At 49.7% G+C, this 22270-nt stretch overlaps 1 protein-coding gene across 1 annotated transcript in view; it reads right to left on the bottom strand.

The window, feature by feature from the left end:
• Adamts16 (ADAM metallopeptidase with thrombospondin type 1 motif 16) overlaps positions 1-22270 on the bottom strand; it is a 124110-nt gene that overhangs the window by 71931 nt on the left and 29909 nt on the right. Inside the window, exons 4-10 of the mRNA XM_026401937.2 lie at positions 19030-19291; positions 17232-17431; positions 15848-15931; positions 13641-13800; positions 12107-12212; positions 3942-4079; positions 194-347 (exon numbers count right to left, since the gene is read on the bottom strand). Of these exons, the coding sequence (XP_026257722.2) occupies positions 194-347; positions 3942-4079; positions 12107-12212; positions 13641-13800; positions 15848-15931; positions 17232-17431; positions 19030-19291 (1104 nt within the window). The remainder of the gene's footprint in view (positions 1-193; positions 348-3941; positions 4080-12106; positions 12213-13640; positions 13801-15847; positions 15932-17231; positions 17432-19029; positions 19292-22270) is intronic.

Below are 22270 nucleotides of genomic sequence, written 5' to 3'. Positions count from 1 at the left end.
CACAGCAGTATCTACTGTCATCTTCTCTGCCAGTAAAACATGTGTTTCCTGTTATGCGGGGCCAGCCCTAACACACAGAGGGTTTGACATTTGGTAGGTACCCAATAAATTCTGAATTCATCAATGTCAGTTACACTAAATAAAATGATTTTGTGAATCATATTGCATTGAGCGTTGGCCAATAATCACTTGCCTTTTTAAAATCCAGCATGCATAGCTTGGCTTTTTCTCCAAATTGCCACTTGCACTGTGTGTTTGCATCGTATAACTCTCCCGGCAGCTTCTCGGGGTACTTGTATTCCTTTCCAGGCTTTGGCTGGTCAGCAAGGCACACTGCTTGGGTAGTGCTGAAACAAAGAAGAGATGGGCAAATGAGGAGGGTTACCAAGGAGGTCCCATCAACCAAATCTCTATCTCATGCAATTGTGCAAACTATTTTGCATAGAAGGAAACTTTTTTCCTGTGGTTCATTGTATCATTTATCCTGATCATATTTAAACACAGCAGCACACATTTCTGAGATTATTAATAATAAATTTCACCTTTTCCAAGAAGGCAATTTGTTCTTTGTTAGATTCCTCAAACTTATCAGGGGGAAAAGTGTAACTGAATAATTAAAGCCAGATGTTCAATGTGAGAAGTTCCTATAACAAAATGTACACTTCTTGCCAGAAACCATCCAAAGACGAAACCAGGCACTGTAAAAATCAAAATGCAAAGAGACTATTTCAGTCTGGAATTTCTTCCTTTCCTTTCTGCCTCCCCTCTTATCTTTTAGGCAGGGAACAGTCTGTGTAATACCTTAGACCCTCTAGAGGACCTTCAGGGAAGACCACATTTCCACTAGCAAATGTCTATGTTCAGGGGATTTCTGCCCAGACCTTCCAATCCAGAAGGAATCTAACTCGAGTGAAGTTCACTAGTAGATGGCTAAAGACCAACTAATGCTCACTTCCTCCACAAATGGAGCATTACATTCCCTACCAGGATGATTTGGGAGTAATCTGTGCATTTTAGGGTGATATTTGAAAGTTTCTATGATCGCAAATAGCAACGAAATCCTTTCAATAAATTTCAATACCTCCCAACCTAAAACTGGCGAAAACTTATTAACAAAATTCAAGCAAGTTATTTTGTAGATGTACAGACTGATTCTAAAGCCCACAAGGAGAGGCTAAGTACCCAGAATTCTTCTCACAGCGCTGAAGGAGAATGCAGCTGGAGAGCTGACCCTGCCCCACGCAAGACTCACGGAGAAGCCACGGTACCAGGAAAACGTGGAGCAGGTGGAAGGACACACCTAGATCAGGGAGAGCCCAAACAGAGCCACATACACCCGGCCACTGATTCTTGACCTGGGAGGAAGGCAAGAGAAGGAGGAAGGGATGACGCGCTTTCCGTAAACACTGCCAGGACAACTGGACATCTCCAGGCCAAAAGAAAAATCTGGAGACTTTAGAGGCTCACAGTACCCAATTTCAAGATTTACCGTGAAGCTGTGGTGAACAAGCCATTGTCATCTTGGCAAAAGGACAGACAGATCAACACAACAGAATGGGGATGCCAGAAAGACAGCAGCGGCACAGGTCAGTTAAGTTTCCGATGAAGTTGCAAATCTAATTGAGAAAAGGAAATCTGTCCTTTGCATTAGATAGTACTGAAAAAAATTGGACTAGCTTATGAAGAAAAGAAGCTTGGTCCATACCTCATGCCCCATAGGAAAATTAACTAAGACGGGCTCTTTAGCCTCAATATAGAACGAAGAGAACCTGTACAATTACAGGAAACTAGACTGCACACCCTTCCCCAAAATGGGATCATAGACTTAATATAAAGTGTAAAATTATTAGACCTTTGGAAATGACATAGAAGAACGCCTCCATGATCGCCATGATCTTGATGTCCTTTTAAGATTTAACACCAAAGGCATACTTGATAATACGTGATAAGCTAGACTTTATTAAAATCAAAACTTCTGTTCCGTGAAAGGCACTAACAAGGAAATGAGAAGACAAGCCACAGACTGGGAGAAAAGACTTTCAAAAGTCACACCTGATACAGGATTGTTATAAAATACATAAATAACACTTAAAATTCAATAATAAGAAAATAAGACAAAACAAAAACTCAAAGAGAGAGAAAAGCTCTGAATAGACACTTTGTTAAAGAATATACACAGATGACATGCATATAAATGATGTCCAACATTGTGGGTGATTAGGGAATTGCTATGTAAACTCTCAGTGAGGTTCCCCTGCACACCTACCAAGATGGCTGGAATCCAGAACCCTGACAGCATCAGCTGTTGATGAGGTTGTGAAGCCACAGGAACTCTCATCCCATCAGAATGGGTACCAAAGGAAAGTCGTTTGATCATTTACAAAGTATCTACCACAACATTCATTTGGACAAATGAATTTTGACTTTGCTGTCTGCCTGACACACAATATCCAGTAGCATCCATGTGACATGCAAAGCAATAAAACTTGGAGATTACTTGGAAAACTATATTTAAGACTTTGGAATGAGAAAACATCTTTTCTCAGTGGTTTATAGGAAGTATCAACCCTAAAGAAAATATAGATGATTCAGACTCCACAAGGAAAATGAAAACCCCCACCTATCAAAAGACTACACAGGAAGAGCAAGTAGGAGCCTCAGAGTGAGAGATGTTTATGTTCCCTATATTCTAGGATGGATCAAAATGTTCATGGGTGTATAAAGAAATAAGGAAAAGAAGGCCTCGGTTTTTTTAAATGCTCAAGAGATTTGAACAGGCACTTTACCAAAGAGGTTTGTCAAGTGGCCATTAGACATGTTAAAATGGTATTTGCCCTCATTAATCACCTCCTTAAGCTGCCAGTGCACACCCCACCACATGACACAAGTGAGAAATATCAACACCACATATGGCCAAGGTCAGGAGCACGTTTAAATGTCCACTATTTTATAAAGAACTTGAGAGATGATTTGGTGCTAGCTCATCATTTTCCAAGTAAGAAGAGGAGGTTTCTGAGAAGGAGGCATTATCTGTTAAGGAGCCCCCTTCCAGGGTTGAAGACGTGCTCAGCTCTGGGCTCCCCCCTGCCTTCTCCCCACTACATGGCGGTGCTCCTCTGCAGCCTCAGAGTTGCTCGGGCTCTGCAGAAACCAGGACCAGCTGTGACTCGCTTGCCTTCCTGAAGGTGGAGTTCACACAGCCGAGCAAGCTGAGAACTGAGCGCACTGTTTCCACTGGACACAGGAACACGCTTAATTATTTTTAAAGTAAAGAGAGGCCATGTTGTCATGAATTGTGAAATAAGAAGCTAAAATTTCCCTATGTCATGGACCTCCCAGCTGCAGACATGAGCCATCGTGATGATTTTGTGTCTGGTAACAGAAAATGACATAGGAATTCATTGAGTGGGCTGATGAATTTACTCCAAATAAGTATTTGTCCTCACGACTCTACAAGAATGGAGTCAAGTAGTGCTGACAACTTCAGGCCAGTTGGGTTCCCTCTTCATGCATTTTTTTTCCATCTGCCTGATGCTAGACTATTAATAAAGGAGAGCAGATTCATCTCCAAAAGCTAGCCAATTATTCTTACTCACTGTTGAGAACCTGTCCACACATGATTGATATTTTCCTATTAATCGATTGAAGATGCCTATTTATAAAAGTAAGAAAACTTTCCAAAACATTAAATGCTGACAAATGCCTTGGTGTGATTGATGCTACGTGGACTTCCTTGAAGTCTCAAGATCAGCCTGGGATTGGCTGTCAGACCTTCATGCTGTAACAAAGTGTCTGGTCAACTCCACGGTCAGCTGAATCTCAAGACACCTTGGGAGGAGCCCAGGCTGGCAAACCCACCCAAGCTGCGTGCACAGGAGGCTGAGCAGGGAGTGACCACCAAGGGCGCAGGGAGGTGACACAGTTGGTGCAAGTGCTCATACCTTAAAAACTTGTGCAGGTACTGGCGGCTGCAGGGAGACCAGGAGAAGACTCCGTTGCGTCCTGCCAGCGTGGGGGCCATGATGTTGCCCTCTGACTTCTTGCACCTGTTCCCTTCTCCATCGTGGACCATGCCAAAGCTATGGGAGAGAGAGAGAGAGAGAGAGAGAGAGAGAGAGAGAGAGAGAGAGAGAGAGATAGATGGCTCTTCAGAGCACGGTGCAGTTCCCAGTGTCAAATGTGCTCCGACAGCCCCAGGTCTGACTGGGAATCCTCCCTCAAGCTTCAAGCAAGGCAGGCCAAGGCAGAAGCCAACGTGGCCTGGGAGGGCACGGGTCTCTTGTGTTCTGAAGAGTAGACCATTCATTGGAGTGATCAAAAGCATGCATGGGCACCCAATCAGGGCAAGTGCCCAGGTGCCCGCTGAGGGCAGGTGTTTTAAAAAGGAACATTTCAAGCACGTGGGAAGGACAGTCTGTTGTGACTTGATAAAGCTAACACTGGTCAATCTTGCTTCCTTCTCTCTGCACTCTTTGATCACTGGGACTGTCCAAATTTCTAAGAACTTTAGAAAATGCAAAAAACAGGCTCCCAGCCAGGAATTGTTGACCTGGGGAAGAGCCGTCCAGGTATCTGAGGTTGCCAAATAAGCTCCCCAGGAGTGTGTGGTGCTTAGTGCAACTAGAGGACGACTGAGCCCCTGCTGCTCTGGTCAAGGGACTCACACTCCATCTCCACAGCCACCCTGTGTGCCTCCTTCTCATGCCAAGACCAGGCTGTGGGGTGGCAGCTGGGCAGGACGTGACTCCTTGACCCATGTCTCTCCTCCCTCTGGAGGGGCTTCTCCCCAGAACACAAAAGGGTGAATATGGTGGATTCATCTGTGGACATTTCCTGAAGCTGCTCCTATTACTCTTGAGTGAAACCAGACCAGGGATCCAGCCCTGGGGGCAGCTCAACTGCAGTGGCCACAGATCAGGGCCACACTGACCGGAGCTGCAACCTCCTGTTACCATGAGCCTACTCCCGCTTGACCTCCTAGAGTTTCCTGGTTGGACAGCCTTGTGCTGCCGTCGTCAGCTCTCCCAGAGGACCCCGGCATTGTGCCTGGGGAGGAAGGCAGGGGGTCTGGGAGCTCCATTAAGGCAAATGCCTATTAGGACAGCCAAGCCATTATGGGCACTGATGTCTCCTAACCAGTCATTGTGGAACTCCCTGAGCACAGGGTCCTGACTAAGTGAGACACAGAGAAAAAAGAAAGGCAAGAGAGAAAAACAAGGACGAACAGGCAGCCACTGGATCTGGGGGCTTTCTGAGGCCCAAATCCTTGAAGAGGGGAGGGAAGGGTGGGGACAGGAAACGCCTGCAGGGGAGGTGGCTCCACTTGGGGACAAGAGGCTCTGCACTTGTGGCTGAGACTGAACTCCTTGGTCCACTGAGCTGTTCCACTTAGCACTGCATGATAATAGGAGCGAAAATAACATTCACGGACACCCACTGGGGCACAGGCACCATGTCAAGCACACGACACACATTTTCTAACTTAAACCTCACCACACCCCACAGGTGGGTGCACTATCAGGTCAGCGAAGCTGAGGACTGGAGAGAGACCTTGTCCAGGTGCAGAGTGAAGACCTGAGATCAGACACCAGGAGGTCAGGGCCCTTGCTGGACATGCAGTGGTGAGACCTGAGCAGGACAGAAGAGTGTCTCCAAGGAGATGTGGCCTGCAAGTACTGTGGGATTTCTGCAAAACTCCGACCAGTTCTGAGGGTGATGTGGATGTGGTCATTCCAGCCTCCGCCCATTCTCTGAAGCTCTATTAAAGGCGATTCATCAGGGCCAAGGAGACCTTGTGGCAGGGGAAATGTGTCATGGCTGAGCAGAGGAGCTGGGCTCAAATCCCAGCTGGGAGGCGGCCCTGGGAGGCAGCCGTGGAGAGGAAATGCTTCCCTCCCCGCCCTGGCTGGCCCTCCACCTGCTGGGGAAGAAGATGCCACGTGGTCCAGCAACTGCCTAGAAAGACCCACTCCACCGCGCCTACCTTTCTAAGGAACTGAAAGTGCCAAGGCCTAGGTCTACTGACACCTTGGTGGGTTTTAAGCTTTCTCATTAAAGGCATTTTCCGTGACTCTCCAAACTCTGCAGTGCGTTAGAGATCTGAGATCCACTGCACAATGTGGCTGACCACAGCCTCTCTGGTGGCTTCTGATGCAGCAGGTGAGGGGTCAGGATCTGGCACCTGGCTTCTTACACACCCAGCATCACTATTTCATAAGTTGCGTTGTCCCTCAGTATACCATGCACAGACACGATGAACGCCAGTAAGTCAGCATAAAAATACCACAGCGGTCAAATCTCATATTAACATTAATGTGAACAGAACACATCTGGAAGATGAGGTTGGTATTTGTCAACCAACCAAGGAAAAAAAATTACTACTGAAGGTATACATGCTAGATAATTTTATTTGCTCCTGTGCATCAGAACACTTTAGTTAAGTGATTATCACCCCATACTTAAAATAATAAAATAGATTTCCTTCCTTCATCCTTTACCAATCTGTTAAGTTTGGGAAGAGCCGAGACCCTCTCATTGGCTCCACTGCCAGGGCTCCAGGGCTCAGGGCAGGCTCTCCATGGTGACCAACAAGACAGTGTCATCAGGGTCATTAGGGTGCTCACTCGACCCTTGGAGTGATGATGGTGTTCTGGGGGAGGCCCCAGCATGGGCGTCATGCATGGTGTAGCTCATCCTCAAGAGGAGCAGGAGGCTGAGATGGAGAGAGCAGCTGGGAGTGGCAGACGCCTGCAGACTGTGGACTAGAGGGTCTCATCTCTGTCATGCACAAGCTGTTTGATAACAGGTAAATTGTTTAGCCCCCTGGGCTTCAGTTTCCTCAGATGCCAAATTATAAAGTCTACATAAACTGTACAGCATGCCCAGCACTGTGCAATTCACAGAGGAAAATTCAGAACTTCTGTCCCTTGTCTTGCTTCGAATATGGTCTTGGTCACATGCCTCGACATGTGGAAGTCACTTGTGCACATGTGGTGTATATATGTATATGTATGTATTGGGGGGGAGCCAATGGACTTCAAATACTTTTTGGATACAGAAACAAGAACCCTCAAGAGGAACAGTGATAAATAAACTTGGTAAGAGCTGAAGCCCTTGGTCGGCCAGGGCTCCAGATGATGGAGCAGGGGCCAGCTTGCTCCAGTCTTCTACAGGTCCTTAAAGTCACCAAGCACCTCCTTGTCCCAGGGTGGTGGCAGAGCACGGTCATGAACAGGTGGGATGCCCATCACCCCCTAACACCCCAACGTCATCTACCATCCCTAGGGAGTGCGACTGAGCTACACCATCTCATCGCCCAGCGATGGGGCTGCCTGCCCACGCTGCTTCTTCCAAGTGCTCCCTGACTGTCCCCGCATGACCTCTTGCAATGCCCACACCCCTCTTTACTCCAACCCTCGAATGGCATGTCTACTTTGTCTTCTTTCTTAGAATTTGGGAGGGCACGGGTTGCTTTTTCAATAGATTCCTACACAATGCCCTGTGGGCAGATGCAAACTACGCCCAGTGACTGGGTGCGTAGATTCAGGGGAGCCAGGCCTGGAGGACCATGCATCCTCTCAGCACGGTAATCACGCTTTGGTGGTGTCTTTGTGGTCTGAGATGGTAGCACAGGGTAACTCTTGAAGCCTACTCTGTAAAATGGACATGTGCAGCTCAGCTAGTTGGTTCATATTGCACGTACACATGTGGCAGGGAGCTCCCAGGGCTCTCCTGATTGCAGATGGCAAGCCCATGTAAAAGCTGATGGGTGATGCTCTGTGAGCTCTGAGAGTGACGGGGGCAGACAGAGGGCATGGTGGGAACACCAAGTTAAGGGAATAATTTTATAGTCTGGGCCTATGGTGCTGACTCCACATGCTTTCACTTTTTTTTTCTTTTTTTGGTACCAGGGATGGAACTCAGGGGGACTTAACCACTGAACCCCATCCCCAGCCCTATTTTTGTATTTTATTTAGAGACAGGGTCTCACTGAGTTGCTTCATGACTCACTTTTTTCTTTTTCTTTTTTTTTCTTGAGGCTGACTCTGAACTTGAAATCCTGTCTCAGCCTCCCAAGCTGCTTTCACTTTTGAAAAGCAATTTACCTGCAGCCCATCCTGGTTTAGTTGGCAGGATATGTTTCATTTCTCTGCAAACTACAGGAGAAATACAGGCCCTGTTAATCAGCCTTTTCACTGCTGTGACTAAAGGACCTGACCAGAACAACTATAGAGGAGAAAAAATTTATTTGGGTGCTCGCGGTTTCAGAGGTCTCAGTCCATAGAGAGTAGACTCCATTCCCCAGGGCTCACGGCAGAAGAGTGAGGCAGAGGGAAGCAGCTCACATGATGATCAGGAAGCAGAGAGAGACTCTACTCTCCAGATCCAAAATACATGCCCTACAGCCACACCCCCAATGAGCCACTTCCTCCAGCCACACCCCACCTGCCTCCAGTGACCACTCAGGTGAGCCTATCGCTTCAATAAACTTGTTCCCATTACTCTGAGTGACATGCCTGAAATCATTCTCATTTGATTGCAAGATTTGGGGTTTGGAGGGGGGCCTTCATGCCATCTCACTTTTCTTGGAGGCCCCAACCCCCAAATGATAGAACCGATGAGTCTGGAATCTGTGCCCTGCCCACCAAATGGTATGACTTCTCTTAGCAAAGGGAATTCTCCCATGGACTTGTGTCCAGACACACTCTTCAACAGGTGCCGTCTGCCCTCTGTGCATCTGTGTGGTTTTCAACACCACTTCTAGCAAACTCTATGTCCTGCTTCAAGACATTTAATATAACTAGAAAACTCTCCTTGAACCGTGTTCACTCAGCAATCCTGGTTCATCGCCTGGTACTGGAGCAGAGTGCACATCTGGATTCTGGCTCCAGTCTCTCCAAACCACCTGTTCTTGACAATTTCTATTGTTAGGTCTGATTCCCCAGTATGAAGGGCAAATAGGTGGTGGATGAAAACAACTTAGAAGAAAGTGGATGGGCATAAACTACGATCCTTCCTTGAGTTGCATTGAAGGTGAGAGAGCATCGAGTGTGAAGCTAGATACATGCTCCATCAGGAACAGGACCCAGGACATGGCTGTCACCTCTGAACCAAGACATTCATGCATCTTCCACAGCAAAAGTCCTAATAGATAAAAAATTACTTTTTAACCCTCAACATGTGGAATTCAAATTTGACCCTCCTTGGAGCTCCTTGCCAAAGATATGGTAAAGGCACAATGTCTGTGCCAAAGCATCTGATCCCTGCATCAAACCTGAAACTCCTTCCTCAAGAAATAGAACAAAATACGTGAATGCAATAAATGTGCTTGTCTTCAAGTCAATTAAAGTAAAATGTGTGACGTTTATTACTGATGTCATGTGCTGTGCCCTTTCTCATCTGGAGCTGTCAGACCTAAAGCTCCACCCTTCATTTGTCCCCCTCCCCGCTCACATTCTGGCTCACTCACCCCCTTTCCACACACACACACTTGCTGGATACTCAGCCTGGACCCCTGAGTTGGGGAAAGCAGTTTAAGAGATTTTCCTAAGTGGTTCCCTCAGTTTGAGTTGTCTGTGAAATTGCTCCACAAATTTTACAAAAGTTGCCTGATCCAAAGCAGGCATTGCCATCATATCTGCTACTACTATTATCATAACAGCGATCGCTGGTTTGCGTACTTAGCTTAGGCCCAAAACACACATTTCCTGTTCTCTCGGCATGAGCAGAAGCTGTTTCGTTGACAACATTGGCTCTTAGAGCTCTGGTCTCTCTCCTGCAGTGTCCTCTGAACTGCCGCTGGTCCAGAGGACGGGGTCGCTTCTGGAGGTCATCTCCTATCACTCTCCATGCTCATGGGAGCTCCTTCCTTCCCACCCACCTGCAATCCCACTCTCAAGTGATCTACAGTTCTCTCATTTCAAGGAAGTTCTGCAGCCATATGGCCCAGGATGAGTGAGGAAAGGAACTACTAACAATTGGCCGACTCTGGTCCTTGTGGACCTGGGGATGGAGAGCCCTGTTAGAGGCATCCAGATTCGCGTCAGTCAGCTTCACCTCCTGCAACAGCCTGCACAGTCAGCACCCATATCTCAACCGCTTATCAAACTCGGACGGCTCAGTCAGGGTGACTTAAATATTTCTTGCCTTGATAGTTTAATTAAATTCAGGTATGGTTCAGAGGACAGCAAGATCCTCGTGTCGTTACAATAATGAAATTTTTTGAAGTTTTTACTCTAGCAGACTATTAAAAATACAATTATGATTTAACTGAAAGCCTTATAGAGTACAGGTGTAATTTTCTAGGCAATGAAATAGTCAATCATTACCTCTAATGACAAAGGGATCAGTAATGGGATATGGAGCGTCATTTTCAGGTCACACGGAGTCTAAGCTGCAGAGCCCCACGTAGTTCCAAAGACAGAGGTCACACATGTGTGTGCACAAATGTGAACACACACGCACACACACCACACACGCACACACACACACAATACACATGCCACACCCCCACACACAACACATGCACACAATAAACGCACACTGCACACACCACACACCACACACACCACACACCATTCACACCACCCCAAATATACACACCACACACACAACACATGCACAGAATACATGCACAACATACACACTACACACACAACACATGCACACAATACACGCACACTGCACACACCACACACCATTCACACCACCCAAAATATACACACACCACACACAACACATGCACAGAATACATGCACAACATACACACCACACACACAACACATGCACACAATACACTCACACCACATACCACACACACCACACACACAATACACATACCACACCCCTACACACAATGCACACACAACACATGCACACAATACACACACCACACACCACACACACACACAATACACATGCCACACCCCCCACACAACACACACACAACACATGCACACAATACACGCACACTGCACACACCACACACCACACACACCACACACCATTCACACCACCCAAAATATACACACACCACACACAACACATGCACACAATACATGCAGAACATACACACCACACACACAACACATGCATACAATACACTCACACCACATACCACACACACCACACACACAATACACATACCACACCCCTACACACAATGCACACACAACACATGCACACAATACACACCACACATCACACACAACACATGCACACAATACACATACCACACACACGACACATGCACATAATACACACACATTGTACACAACACACCCAACACACACAATACATGCACACAATACACACTGCACACCACACACACACACCATACACAACACATGCACACACCACACACACACACACACACACACACACACGCCTGAATGGGTGTGGGTAACATGAGTCTGTGACAGTCTATTTTTCAACAGGGGATAGAAAAGTTAGTTTTGCAGAAACACAAATCACAAACACCCCTTTTGATTTTTTTTTTTGCCAGTAAAATCAGCTTAAAATTTAAAAAGAAAAAGAAAAAGAAAAATTGAAATGTTTAGGAAATTTTCTGGGCTGAATTCCAATACAGTTTCAATACACAGGACACTATCTACACCCCACTCCTGGCCTGTGTGCTCATGAGGTCACCTGTAGGAAACCCTGGCTGCTTGGACTGCAAGTGGGACCCTTCAACCCTTTTAATGAACAGATCCATAAAGTTAATCAGCTACAGCAATATCAGACAAAGAAAGCTTACCTGAGACTCACAGCTGCCATAAGTAATTGCTAGACTCCCCCCACCCTCCATTTTACAGGTGTAAGTGTAAGGTTTTCATGTACAAAGAGGACGCCAGCATCACAGCACCCTTGTTGAGAGCCCAGGACCCTGTCCAGCTAGACCGAGCCTCCTGGTGCAATGAGATGCCACCTCAGTTCAAAACCAGTTACAACACTGAAGTCGGGTGTCTAATGACAGCATTTTACAACTGACATCTCACAGTCTGCATGTGAACTCCCTCTAGAGACATGATTTCATGCACTGGTGACCCTATGGTGATCACCCAGTTAGGAAAGGCCCAGGCTGCACCCTCCCTAGAGATGGGCTTACTTGTGTCCAGACTCATGGGCGATGGTGAAGGCCAGTCCCAGTCCTGTATCTTCATTAATCGTACAGCTGCGGTATTTACTACACATTCCACTTATGGGCGCAAATCCTATGGGGCAAAAGAGTGAGACAATCTATGCTAGTGTTGTCATATAAAGAGTAAGTAAATATCTATTTTCTGCCCTATGATACAATCTGGTCCTCACCTTCATTGGGGGAAACATGAAACGGACCACCCTTGGACAGTCGTGGAGGGATGTGATCCTGTGTGGGAATGTGGGGAAGTGGTCTACCTGGGAGCCCAAGGACTCCGTCCCATGGAAGATGGCTCATGTTTCTAGGCCATGCTCCTGGCACAGGCTGTAACTGGGGTCAAACAGAAGAGGGTTTACTGTGTTTCTCTATTACACTTGGGTTCACAAAGCCACTGGAAGAGCTCGTGGAGAACAGGTGTGACGGGAGGCCCCGAGCCCACCCCTGTTCCGTGATTCTCTCACTTCTGATGGGGCTCTGGCTCATCACGGCTGTGGCTTACGGCAGGAGACAGATCAAAAGCAGCCAAGGGAAAAGTCCCATGGCACAGAGTCTGGGAACCAGGGGTGAACTTCTGAGATCCCTCCCCCCTGGGACACAGCTTATCTCCCCAGCAGTGAGTGTGACCACCAGTGTGAGGTGCTGTCCAGCACCTGGGAGGCTCAGCGGGGCTCAGCCTCCAGGGCTTACTGGAGGCTGGTCATGGGGCACCATGCCTGACATGGACCACTGCAGACTACCAAAAGGAAAGCAGGGTAGGCGCAGGCCATGGTGAGGGCACAGTGGGCCACTCTCCTAGGTGGAGTGCTAAGGACCACCTAAAATCTGAGTGCTCTAGGGACAGCCAAGGGACAGCCTTGTAAGCAGGCCCCCTTTAAAGGACAAGCAGTTAAGCCACTGTGGGAGCAATAGGATATACCTGTGCTGGACAGAATCCTGCCCGAGAGATTTTCCAACAAAAAGCATTCCCCTGAGAACCAGGGGAAGAAAGAGAGTAAGAGAAGGTTCCAGAGTGTTGGAGTTAGGGGCCCACTGCCTTACAAAGCCCACCTCTGGGTTGTGCCCAGCCTTAGAAATAACTAAAGCTTGCTAACTTGCTAAGACTGAGATATTTACAGAGAAAAGGGAAAACGAAGAGCACAATATCTTATGCTATCTTTATAAATATTCATAAATGTGCTGTTTCTGCTGCTTAGTGAGATCTTCTGTGTATAACTTGGATCTATTAGCCCATTCTCATGTGTGGTAGAAAAAATGGAAAAAAATTATGTCCCATATCAGAAGAGATGGAGAGTCAAACTCTGAGCGACCTTTATCTTGGATGAACAAGAGCCTGCTCCAGGACTGAGCCCCAGCTGTGCAGGGAAGGCAGCCTTTCCCCCACAATCAGGCTCAGCAGTAGCTGCGGCTTGTGGATGTGGGCAGGGCAGAAACCCTCAACACCCACACGGCCCACGGAAGGGCATGCCCCACATGGCCCACAGCCTCTGCTGGAGGGTCTTACCTAGAGTATCACAGGGCTCGTTCTTCCAGGAGCATATGTCCAGGCCGGTCAGTAGGATGGCGTGGTCATGGCGAGTCCCGTCCTTCCCCATCAATCCCGACTGCCACTGACAGAAGCTACTCAAGGTGTGGTCTGCGTGGTGACTTATCACCAGCCCTGGCTGTGCAAGAGAGGCCAAGGTCCCATGAACATGGAGGGAGATGTTTCAAGACCTTATCATCACCACCAATCATCGTTGACTTGGATTTCAAATACAAAGGTGGACCCGGATAGCAGTAAGCTAATGTGTGCATTTTATGCAAAAGAAACCCTGACAAATTCAGTGCAGAGACTCATGTACTTTTCTGTTTATAAACAATTGGAATATGTCTGGCTGAGCCTGAATGCATGTTCAGTGATTCAAGAAAGAATATTGGTGCATCTTCTTTTTTTTTTCTTCATTTAAAACCTTTGGAAAACATTGGCAGAGTTACATAAGGTAACAAAGTCATTCAAGCATGGTTTTCCTATACAGACAAACATGCAAACATGCGTAGCCAGTGATAAGATGCTCATTTCATAACCCGGCTGGCAAGTGGTATCTCCAGCCATGCCCCCTCGCTGTTCATTGTTACAGTGTTCCGTTGAGTAACCATCCTAGGACAGAAGCAGAGGGGTCTTATTTCTGGGAGGCACCCTTCAACTAGAAGGGAACTCTCCAGAAAGACGTCTATAAACACCAACTTCTAGCAGAAGAACAGGGATATGTCAGAGTGAAGAACTGGGGAACTCATGGGAACTGAGGAATTCGGGGTGTGCAGGAGCATCCGTCAGAGAAGGCTGCCACGAGCTTTCTGAGCCACTAAGACAGGAAGGCGACCATGTCCATGTCGGTGGCCAAGGAGAATCAGGACAGGGGCCTCAGTTTCAGTACACCGTCTTGTTGAGAACTCCACTGCTGGAGTGTGGTCGAAACCTGTGCCTCTTGGTCACTAAACATGTTTTCTCCTTAAATGTTGATTTTGTTTTTCTGGAGAGACAAATGCATCCAAGCTAAGTGCTGTGTGTCCACACTGTGGCGCGCCTGCATTCCTCAGCGGCAGACTTCCAGGAATATGGCACTGATTAAAGTTAACACAGGTGTATGATCAAAAGATAACCTGGCTTATTCTTTGCAGCTTGGATGGATTCCAAGGCGAAAACGTTTTAATACAAGGAATAATTAACCTGTCACCTGAGAAGCCCTGCTGGTCTGGGGCTCTCCCCAGGCACACACTCACCAAAAGGACAATGAGGTAATCCTCCCTGACCAGCCAGGCTGGACACAGCCCTGCCGGGCACACACACCTCCTCCCGTCCCCTCACCCCGTGGGGAAACAGTGATCTTACAGCTTATGAATGGGCTCAGGTTCTGTCTAAAAATTCCTTGTTCTACAAACAAGAAAGCTGTGGCTAGCAGGCAACCCTGATGCGTCTCCAAGGTGGAAATGGACACCTGTCCTCACTTGGGTCCAGAGCACACTCTCCTTTGCTGAGTCAGTCATCAGGGTGGGGAAACCCAAGTGGTCACCTTTCATGACCAAGGTGCCCTCCACTGTTTACTCGGGCCGCTAAGGGCTCACTGTGAACGAGTTCCTGGAGTGTTCCCCAGGGGTCTGGACGGGGACAGTGAGGTGCTTCCTCACACTGCTACTGGGATCCCACAGAACTTGGGGTCTACGTGCTCTCAGAGTAAGTGGTAGACATTCAGAGTCTTCATGGGGAAAGGTGGTGAGGTCAGGTGCGGGCACTCGGCTCAGGAGCAGAGGTGATGGGGTAAGGCAGCACAGCCCTCAGCCCGGGTCAGTCACAGGCTGCAGCATCTTCACTCCTCCAGCAGAAGGCAGAAGGAGCTGCACTCCAACCGGCCCCAGAAGGTCACAGACACAGCGGCCAAACCCCGTATCCCCAGCGTTCCCACCCATAGGTCTAAGGCAGCTTTCCATTCCACTTCCAATCATAGGCCAATTAAAAGAGTGTTCCTTACTGTGCATGCACACATACACACACACACACACACACTTTAAAACAACTAAAAAAAACAAAAACCTGACTGCAGAATCAACTGTTCCTAAGAGAAAGAGATGTAAAGAATCCACAGAATGTGATGTTTACTGTAAGGGAAAAGCATCATTTTTCACTTAATTTTCTGGGGAAAAAGAAAGCTGCTGGTTTTGAGAGCACCGTACCTGTTCGTCTTCTAGAAGGATGAGACCTACGACTGCGATGTTGATGTTTCCCCCTATGGTTCCATCCTTGAACAAAGCAGACACCTGGAAGAGCAAATCCACATCAGACCCTGAGCAGCCACATGTCCCCTACTGCAGGGACACTGCCTGCGTCCCCCAGGGTGAGGGCAATTTCCATGCTCTCAAGTCGTCAGACAGGCAGAGATACATCAAAAGGCCACTGGTCAGTCCTCATGATGTGCTCCTGGAGGTGAAGGCTCGAGGTGGGGGTTCACCTCCTGTTCAACCCCACTGAAGGGATGGCCAGGCCCTGGGTGGGCAAGTGTGCTCCTTAGAACAGGGGCACTGCTTTACTCACAGGGATGACCACCTAAGCCAAGCAGGCCCCAGGCTCTCCTGGTGAGGAAGCCCAGGCACACAGAGAACTGGTGAGGAGGAGAGCAGAGGACGGGAGAAAGAGGGAACGTGGTGAGAAGGCGATGGCAGAACAGAGCGACCTCGAGAGACAACGGAACAGGAAGCAGACATGAAGGATCAGTGCAGTGTCCCTGGTCAACAGCAGGGACAGTGTGGCCCCAAGACACGGAGGTACGGAGGACAACTCCACACCAGGGGCGCAGACACCACCCTCACTGGGAGCAGGCTGGTGCTATGGCCCTCCGTGAAGAGGGCCCAGAGCCCTGCCGTGCTGGGCGCCTTCTGAACCTTCCCTCGGTCCCTGACTTCATAACCACACGACTCGACCGCCCAATGTGATGCTAGCAATGAAAATCACAGATCTGTGCAGAGAGACACTCGGGTGCTGCTTACTGATGGTGAAGAACCAGAAATGGCTTCAAAATAGTGTCATTGAGCTTTTTTTGAAAACATTCAAACATCCCAGACTTTGCCGTCTGGGATCCAGATTTCACTCCTGTGCTGTGGGCTCAGCACCCCTCTCCTTGCTCCTGAAGAATCCCTGCAGCTGCAGGTTAGAGAGGAGGACACTGTGTGAGACGATGTTCTGCCAGATCATACTGCTTTAGAGTTTTTGTAGTAGATTAAAAACCTCACACTCAACACCTGAACATCAGCACTCCTAAAAAGTGGGTGTTTCTACATTCTCACTTAAAAACACAGAGACTGCTGACAACTTACTGCACTGAACTCCTTGACCTTCCTAGGGAGGCCTAGCAGAGGAAGAGCCACTGAACCCCAAACCCTGCAGGGCTTGCAGAGGGTCTGCTCGCGTCTCCTCTTTATGACACCCTCTGAAGTGCAGAGAATGGCTCCTTCAACAGGATCACACTAGAGCAGGGTTGCCACCCACTGAGCGTTTCTTCCCCAGAGACGCCCACCCAGCTGGACACAGGCCGTCCAGGCCGGTGCTGGCGGCCCACCCTACCATGTTGAGGATGGTCAGCACGTAGGTGGTGATGTTCTCCTGCCCGTGGTTCTGCATCATCTTCCTGTCGACCACCACCAAGGTCTCCACGTTCAGCTCTTGATTCCGGTGGGACTTGAGGAGTGAGCGCCGGCACCGGGGGACAGACTCGTACTCATCGGGAAGGACGAAGAGGTCCTCCGTGGGGGGCTGGGGTGCATCTGTGAAGCCACACAGGGGGAGAAATAAGGCAGCGGTCCCCTCAAGCCCAGATGAGCCTGGGGAGCGGGGTAGTGACGTCACCAAAGCTTTCTGAGCTCTCACCCCTCGCCATCACACTGACGTGACCCAGGTGGGCACAAGTGCCACCCTGGGGCTGGTCTTTGTGGGACCCCTCCAGTCTCTGCGGGAGCCCGTGGGGTCCTAGGATGGCACTGCACAGGCAGAGGGAGTGAAGATGACCCCCTTGGAACCCCTCCTAGAAGCCCTCGGGTCTGGATGGCGTGGCCCAGAGCCCTGGGTCTTACTTCTACTGTGGAAATGTGGGTTTAGAACAAAAGCATCTGCAGCCCAGGGCACGGCAGCCTGAGGTCCCTGGTGCTAGACGCCGGGACAGAAGCACCAGGTGGGGGTCTGACAGGCCAGAGCCCCCACAGGCCCCTCAGAGTAAACCTCTCCCCCTCACCCAGGTGCTTACAGTACGTCTCGTAAACAGGAGTGTCACCGAAGCACCCGCCATCAGCCAACGCCTGAGGCTGAGAAGCAGAAGGTCCACCCTCCCACAGGCTCAGGCTCACTGTTGACATAGAGCAAATCCATCTACCTGAGTCTGCCGACTCCACAGAGGGACAGAGGGACTTAGAAAGCAGGACTCCGTTCCTGAACCCGAGGCGCAGAGGGAAGAGCCCTCCTGAGTGTGAACTGCCCTGAGGCAGGAGACCAGGACCACCCCAGGGAAGTCCAGGGACAGAAGACTGAGCCCACTGATTTCTAGTCCGCAGGCATGTGTCCCATGGGCTTTATTTATAGGGTCAGATGGCCGGAGTGGTGCTTCTCCGGCTGGTGGGGCCAAGTGACTGTCTTCCTGTTCACCAAGGTCTGCTGAGCACCTGCCCCGACTCCCCTCTGCTTCGGGGGGTTGGTAGAGCAGCCATCAGACCAGCCACAGGGGAGGCAGGAGTGGGGGAGGCCAGGGTTTTCAGACGCCCTGGGAACCTGGGACAATCAGGGGACGCTCGAGGGACAGCTCCAGGAAGGAGGGGAGTTCCAGGAAGGTGCATTCCTGACTTTGTGAGAGGTTTCCACATAAACGTAAACAGCAGACCACCTCTTAAGGAGCCAAGCCAGACAGAGCTGTCCCTGAAACTCTGGTGGTGAGTTGCAGATGAGGGACACCTGGTGGGTGTGCTGTGTGACGTGGTGAGGCCTGGGAATGCATGCGTAAACAAATCGCCTCAGCAGGAAGCAACGTCGGCCTCAACAAACCGGAGCCTCCAAAATACAGAACCCCTGAGCAGAGGGGACAGGGTTCTTCTGAAGATGTCTGGTGGGTTCTGTGCTTCTGAGTGTCACTCTTCTGTCCAGGGAACAGTTTGTTTAAAAAAAAGAGAGAGAAAAAGTCTCCATCTCCCGGGGAGGGGTGCTCCACCCTGAAACCCAGAGTTGGCACCTAACAAACTCTAGAACCCTGCTCCAGGGCCGTGATGGCAGCTGCAGACAACATCTTGCAGGGAGGTGTGTCTTGAAGGAAATCAGCGTTTCCCATTGGCTCACACAGACACCAGATCTTTACCTTCATGGGAAGAACCGCCTTACGTACATTTCTTGCGTCTTCCACAGAAGTGCTGCCCGTGCCAGAGCCCGAGGTGGTCACTGAGGCCCTGCAGGCCTGGGCTGGCTGGCTGCCCGGTCCTGGTGAGCAGCAGGCCAGGGGGCGCCTGGGGGGCCTGGGGTTCCACTGCTCTCTTGTACAGCACGTGGGAGGCAGGCCCACCCTGCTCAGGGCCCTTCAGCCTCCCTGCCAGGTGGGGAGGGAGAGGTGTCAGGAAGTAGTCGGCCTCCTCGGTCCTGATCATGCCGGCCTGGAAAACCAAGGGCAGGAGGGAGAGCAGGATCAGACACCGCAGCTGCAGCCGAGACTCCCCAAGCCTCACGTTTCAGGGGGTTCTCCCAGGAACAGGCTATTCTCTCCAGGGGAGCATTTGTGGGGAAACCTGGGCCAAGAGAGAAATGGCAGGGTCCCCCCACACAGCCGAGCCCCTTCATCCAGTCTGCATCCTTCTGGAGAGATCTGCACAGAGCACTTCTGTGACCCAGCTCCAGGCACAGACAGGGGGCTCACGACAACCAAAGCTGGCTGATTGAAACCAAAAAGGCTGAGGGAACGTGGGCACAGATTTCCATGCAATATCAGGGAGAGTCCCAGAGAGACAGATCCAAATGGAATCCTGATAATTTGAAAACTATGTTCAAATGAATTTTACAACTGGAATAACATGTGACACTTTCTAGAAAGGTATAACTTAACAATTAATCAAGAAGAAAGCATGAGAGAATTGCTTAGGGAAACTGAAAGATCTTTCCAAGCAAGATATGTAAATCTTCTCCAATAGGAAATAAAAAAACAAAGTGATTCCATGAAAACACTGTTCAGTATAACAGACTGGACAAGGAAACACATCCGAGAGACTATGTTTTTTCCCTTTCAGAGCGAAGAGCATCTTAAAGTGTGATGATGGCTGTTGGTGAGAGTGAGGACAGACAGACAGGTGTGGGAGCAGCTCAGGAGACCATGCCACAGCCGCCTGCTGACACTTTGCGGAGGATGTCTTGCCAGCCCTACCCGCATAGTGACAAAGATGGACTGTTCACAGGATCCTCACCACAACGAAGTGAGGTTCAGCCCAGAGCTGGAAGGACCTTCAACCATGCCAGTCACACAAGCTCGTGGCAAGAGAGCCAGGGATGCCATTTCACAAGGTCAGAAAACGCTGAACGAAGGGGGTACAGAAGCCAGGCTCCTCCACACGACAGTGCCCCACACAGAAGCCAGGCGGACATCCTGCCAGGAGGTTTCTGAGGCCCAGAACTCAGACTCACACAGCGAGGGCAATCAGGCAAGAGGAAGAAACAAAGGCCACCACAGCTGGCTGATCAACACGCTCAGCAAACTTGCAGGAAACAGAACCGACAGGCATAGATCAGTATGTTCCTCTCCACCAACAGGAGATTTCCTGAAAATCCAAGAGAGCAATCCCACCTACCATAGTTCCCCACACACCCAGGAATGAACTCAACCAGTGAGGTGACAGACGTCGACAATGAAGATGGAAAACACTGTTGGGAGTAACTGAGGAGGACAGAAAAGAGGAAATACATCCCAGGTCCATGGGTGCAAGAGTCAGGCTTGTTCAGAGGTCATTGCCCACAGAGCCCACTGCAGGTCCAGTGAGATCCCTGCCCACCTTCCATCCACATTCTACACAGAACTAGCGGAAGTCCAAGTGTCCGCCTAGGACCACAGAAAACCCTGAACAGCCAAGCCACACACAGCAGGAAGAACAACATGGGAGGCTCCACACCACCTGCCTCTCACACACTGCAAACCCCAGCCATCATCAGATCAGCAGAGGCGCCTAGCACACACCGATGGGGCCCCGATGGACAGCCCAGGGGTACACCTGAGCAGCTGCAGCCTTGATCCTCAGCAGGGGTCCCAGGAACACACGCCAACCCCGAGATGTGAGAGGCTGTGGAGTGGTTATCTTCAGGGGGAGTCAAGCAGGAGGCACAGGAGGGGAGTCCACTGCTCAAGGTCTAAACGTCTGCGGGTGGCCAGACTCTCGAAAAGAGCCGGTGGCAAGGCTGGATGACAGGATGATGGGACTGACTCCAGATGGATTTTTTAAACTCGTAGAAACGTTATTAAGTATGGCTGTCAGTTTATAATAAATTAACAGCCTCTACGGAATGTCGATCCATCATTTAGAACTTGGCAGGACTGAACTTCCTCTGATTCTCGTGGTACCGCTCTTTTCCAAGGCCATTTTGATATTTTTCACTCCAGGACACTCATTAGGTTCTAGAAGGTCCTGATTTCAGGAGCTGAGTCTGATCCTCTCTGTGGGGTTGGGCAGCAGGCATCCTCTGACCTCAGTGCCCACTGAGAGGGGCTCTGGGCTGTCCTGAGGGGGTCGGAGTGCTGGTGTGCTGTTGGGTCTTGGGAGAGGACCACTGAAACTCGGGGGGAGAGCAGGTGGGTGAGGGGAGACGTGGCCAGAGGGAGCCCAGGCTTCTCATGCGTGGGGACCAAGCTTGGCCACAGTGTGCCTGCGGGTGCCGGCTGGCAAAGCAACCCGGGGAGCTATCGAGGAACCATCGGCCCTGTGGGGGGTGGACCTCCTGGGGCCCGGCCGCCCAGCACAGGAGAGGGAAACACTGTGTGCCCTGGACCAGGCACAGGAGCGAGGCAGCCCCAGGCAGGGCTGCAGTGAACCGCTTGGTCACCGTTTCCGCCTCCAGAGCAGCGACTGAGGGAGGTCAGCTGTAAGCCTGGAGCTGTGCCAAAGAGCCCAGTGTGGGGCTCAGTAACAGCTGAAGCCAGGCGACTTGCCTCTTTCTGCATTTTAAGAACCCAGGAGTGTCTAAACACTTACTGAGGGCTTCTACCTGTCTGCTACCCAGGAGGGTGGGTTTTCCACACTACTGAAGGTAACCCGTGTGAGTACTGAACTAAGAGAGAAGAAACCACGTTTTGCTCAAAAATTTTTTTTCTGACATGCCCAGGATTCCACATTTTTCAAACCATCCCTTAGAACATCATCAGCTCTTAAGGAACCCAGGACAAATATTACTCAACATCTCCCTACAAGATGGAGTGAACTCCTGGAGAAGAGCCAAAGGAGTGGGACTCCCCAGCCTTTACCATCCGGTTCTAACATTTGTTAGCTGTGTGACTTGGGATGACTTGTTCAGCCTCTCTGTGCTATTTTGACATCTTGGAAGTAGATAAAAGGATAGCCACTTGCCATGAGTTTGTGAGTCTTAACAATATATTTAAA

Source organism: Urocitellus parryii, chromosome 1 (genome assembly GCF_045843805.1).
Source record: "Urocitellus parryii isolate mUroPar1 chromosome 1, mUroPar1.hap1, whole genome shotgun sequence".
Classification (NCBI taxonomy): Eukaryota; Metazoa; Chordata; class Mammalia; order Rodentia; family Sciuridae; genus Urocitellus; species Urocitellus parryii.
The sequence above is the reverse complement of the archived record's forward strand: the minus strand, read 5'-3'. Positions and strand labels throughout refer to the sequence as shown.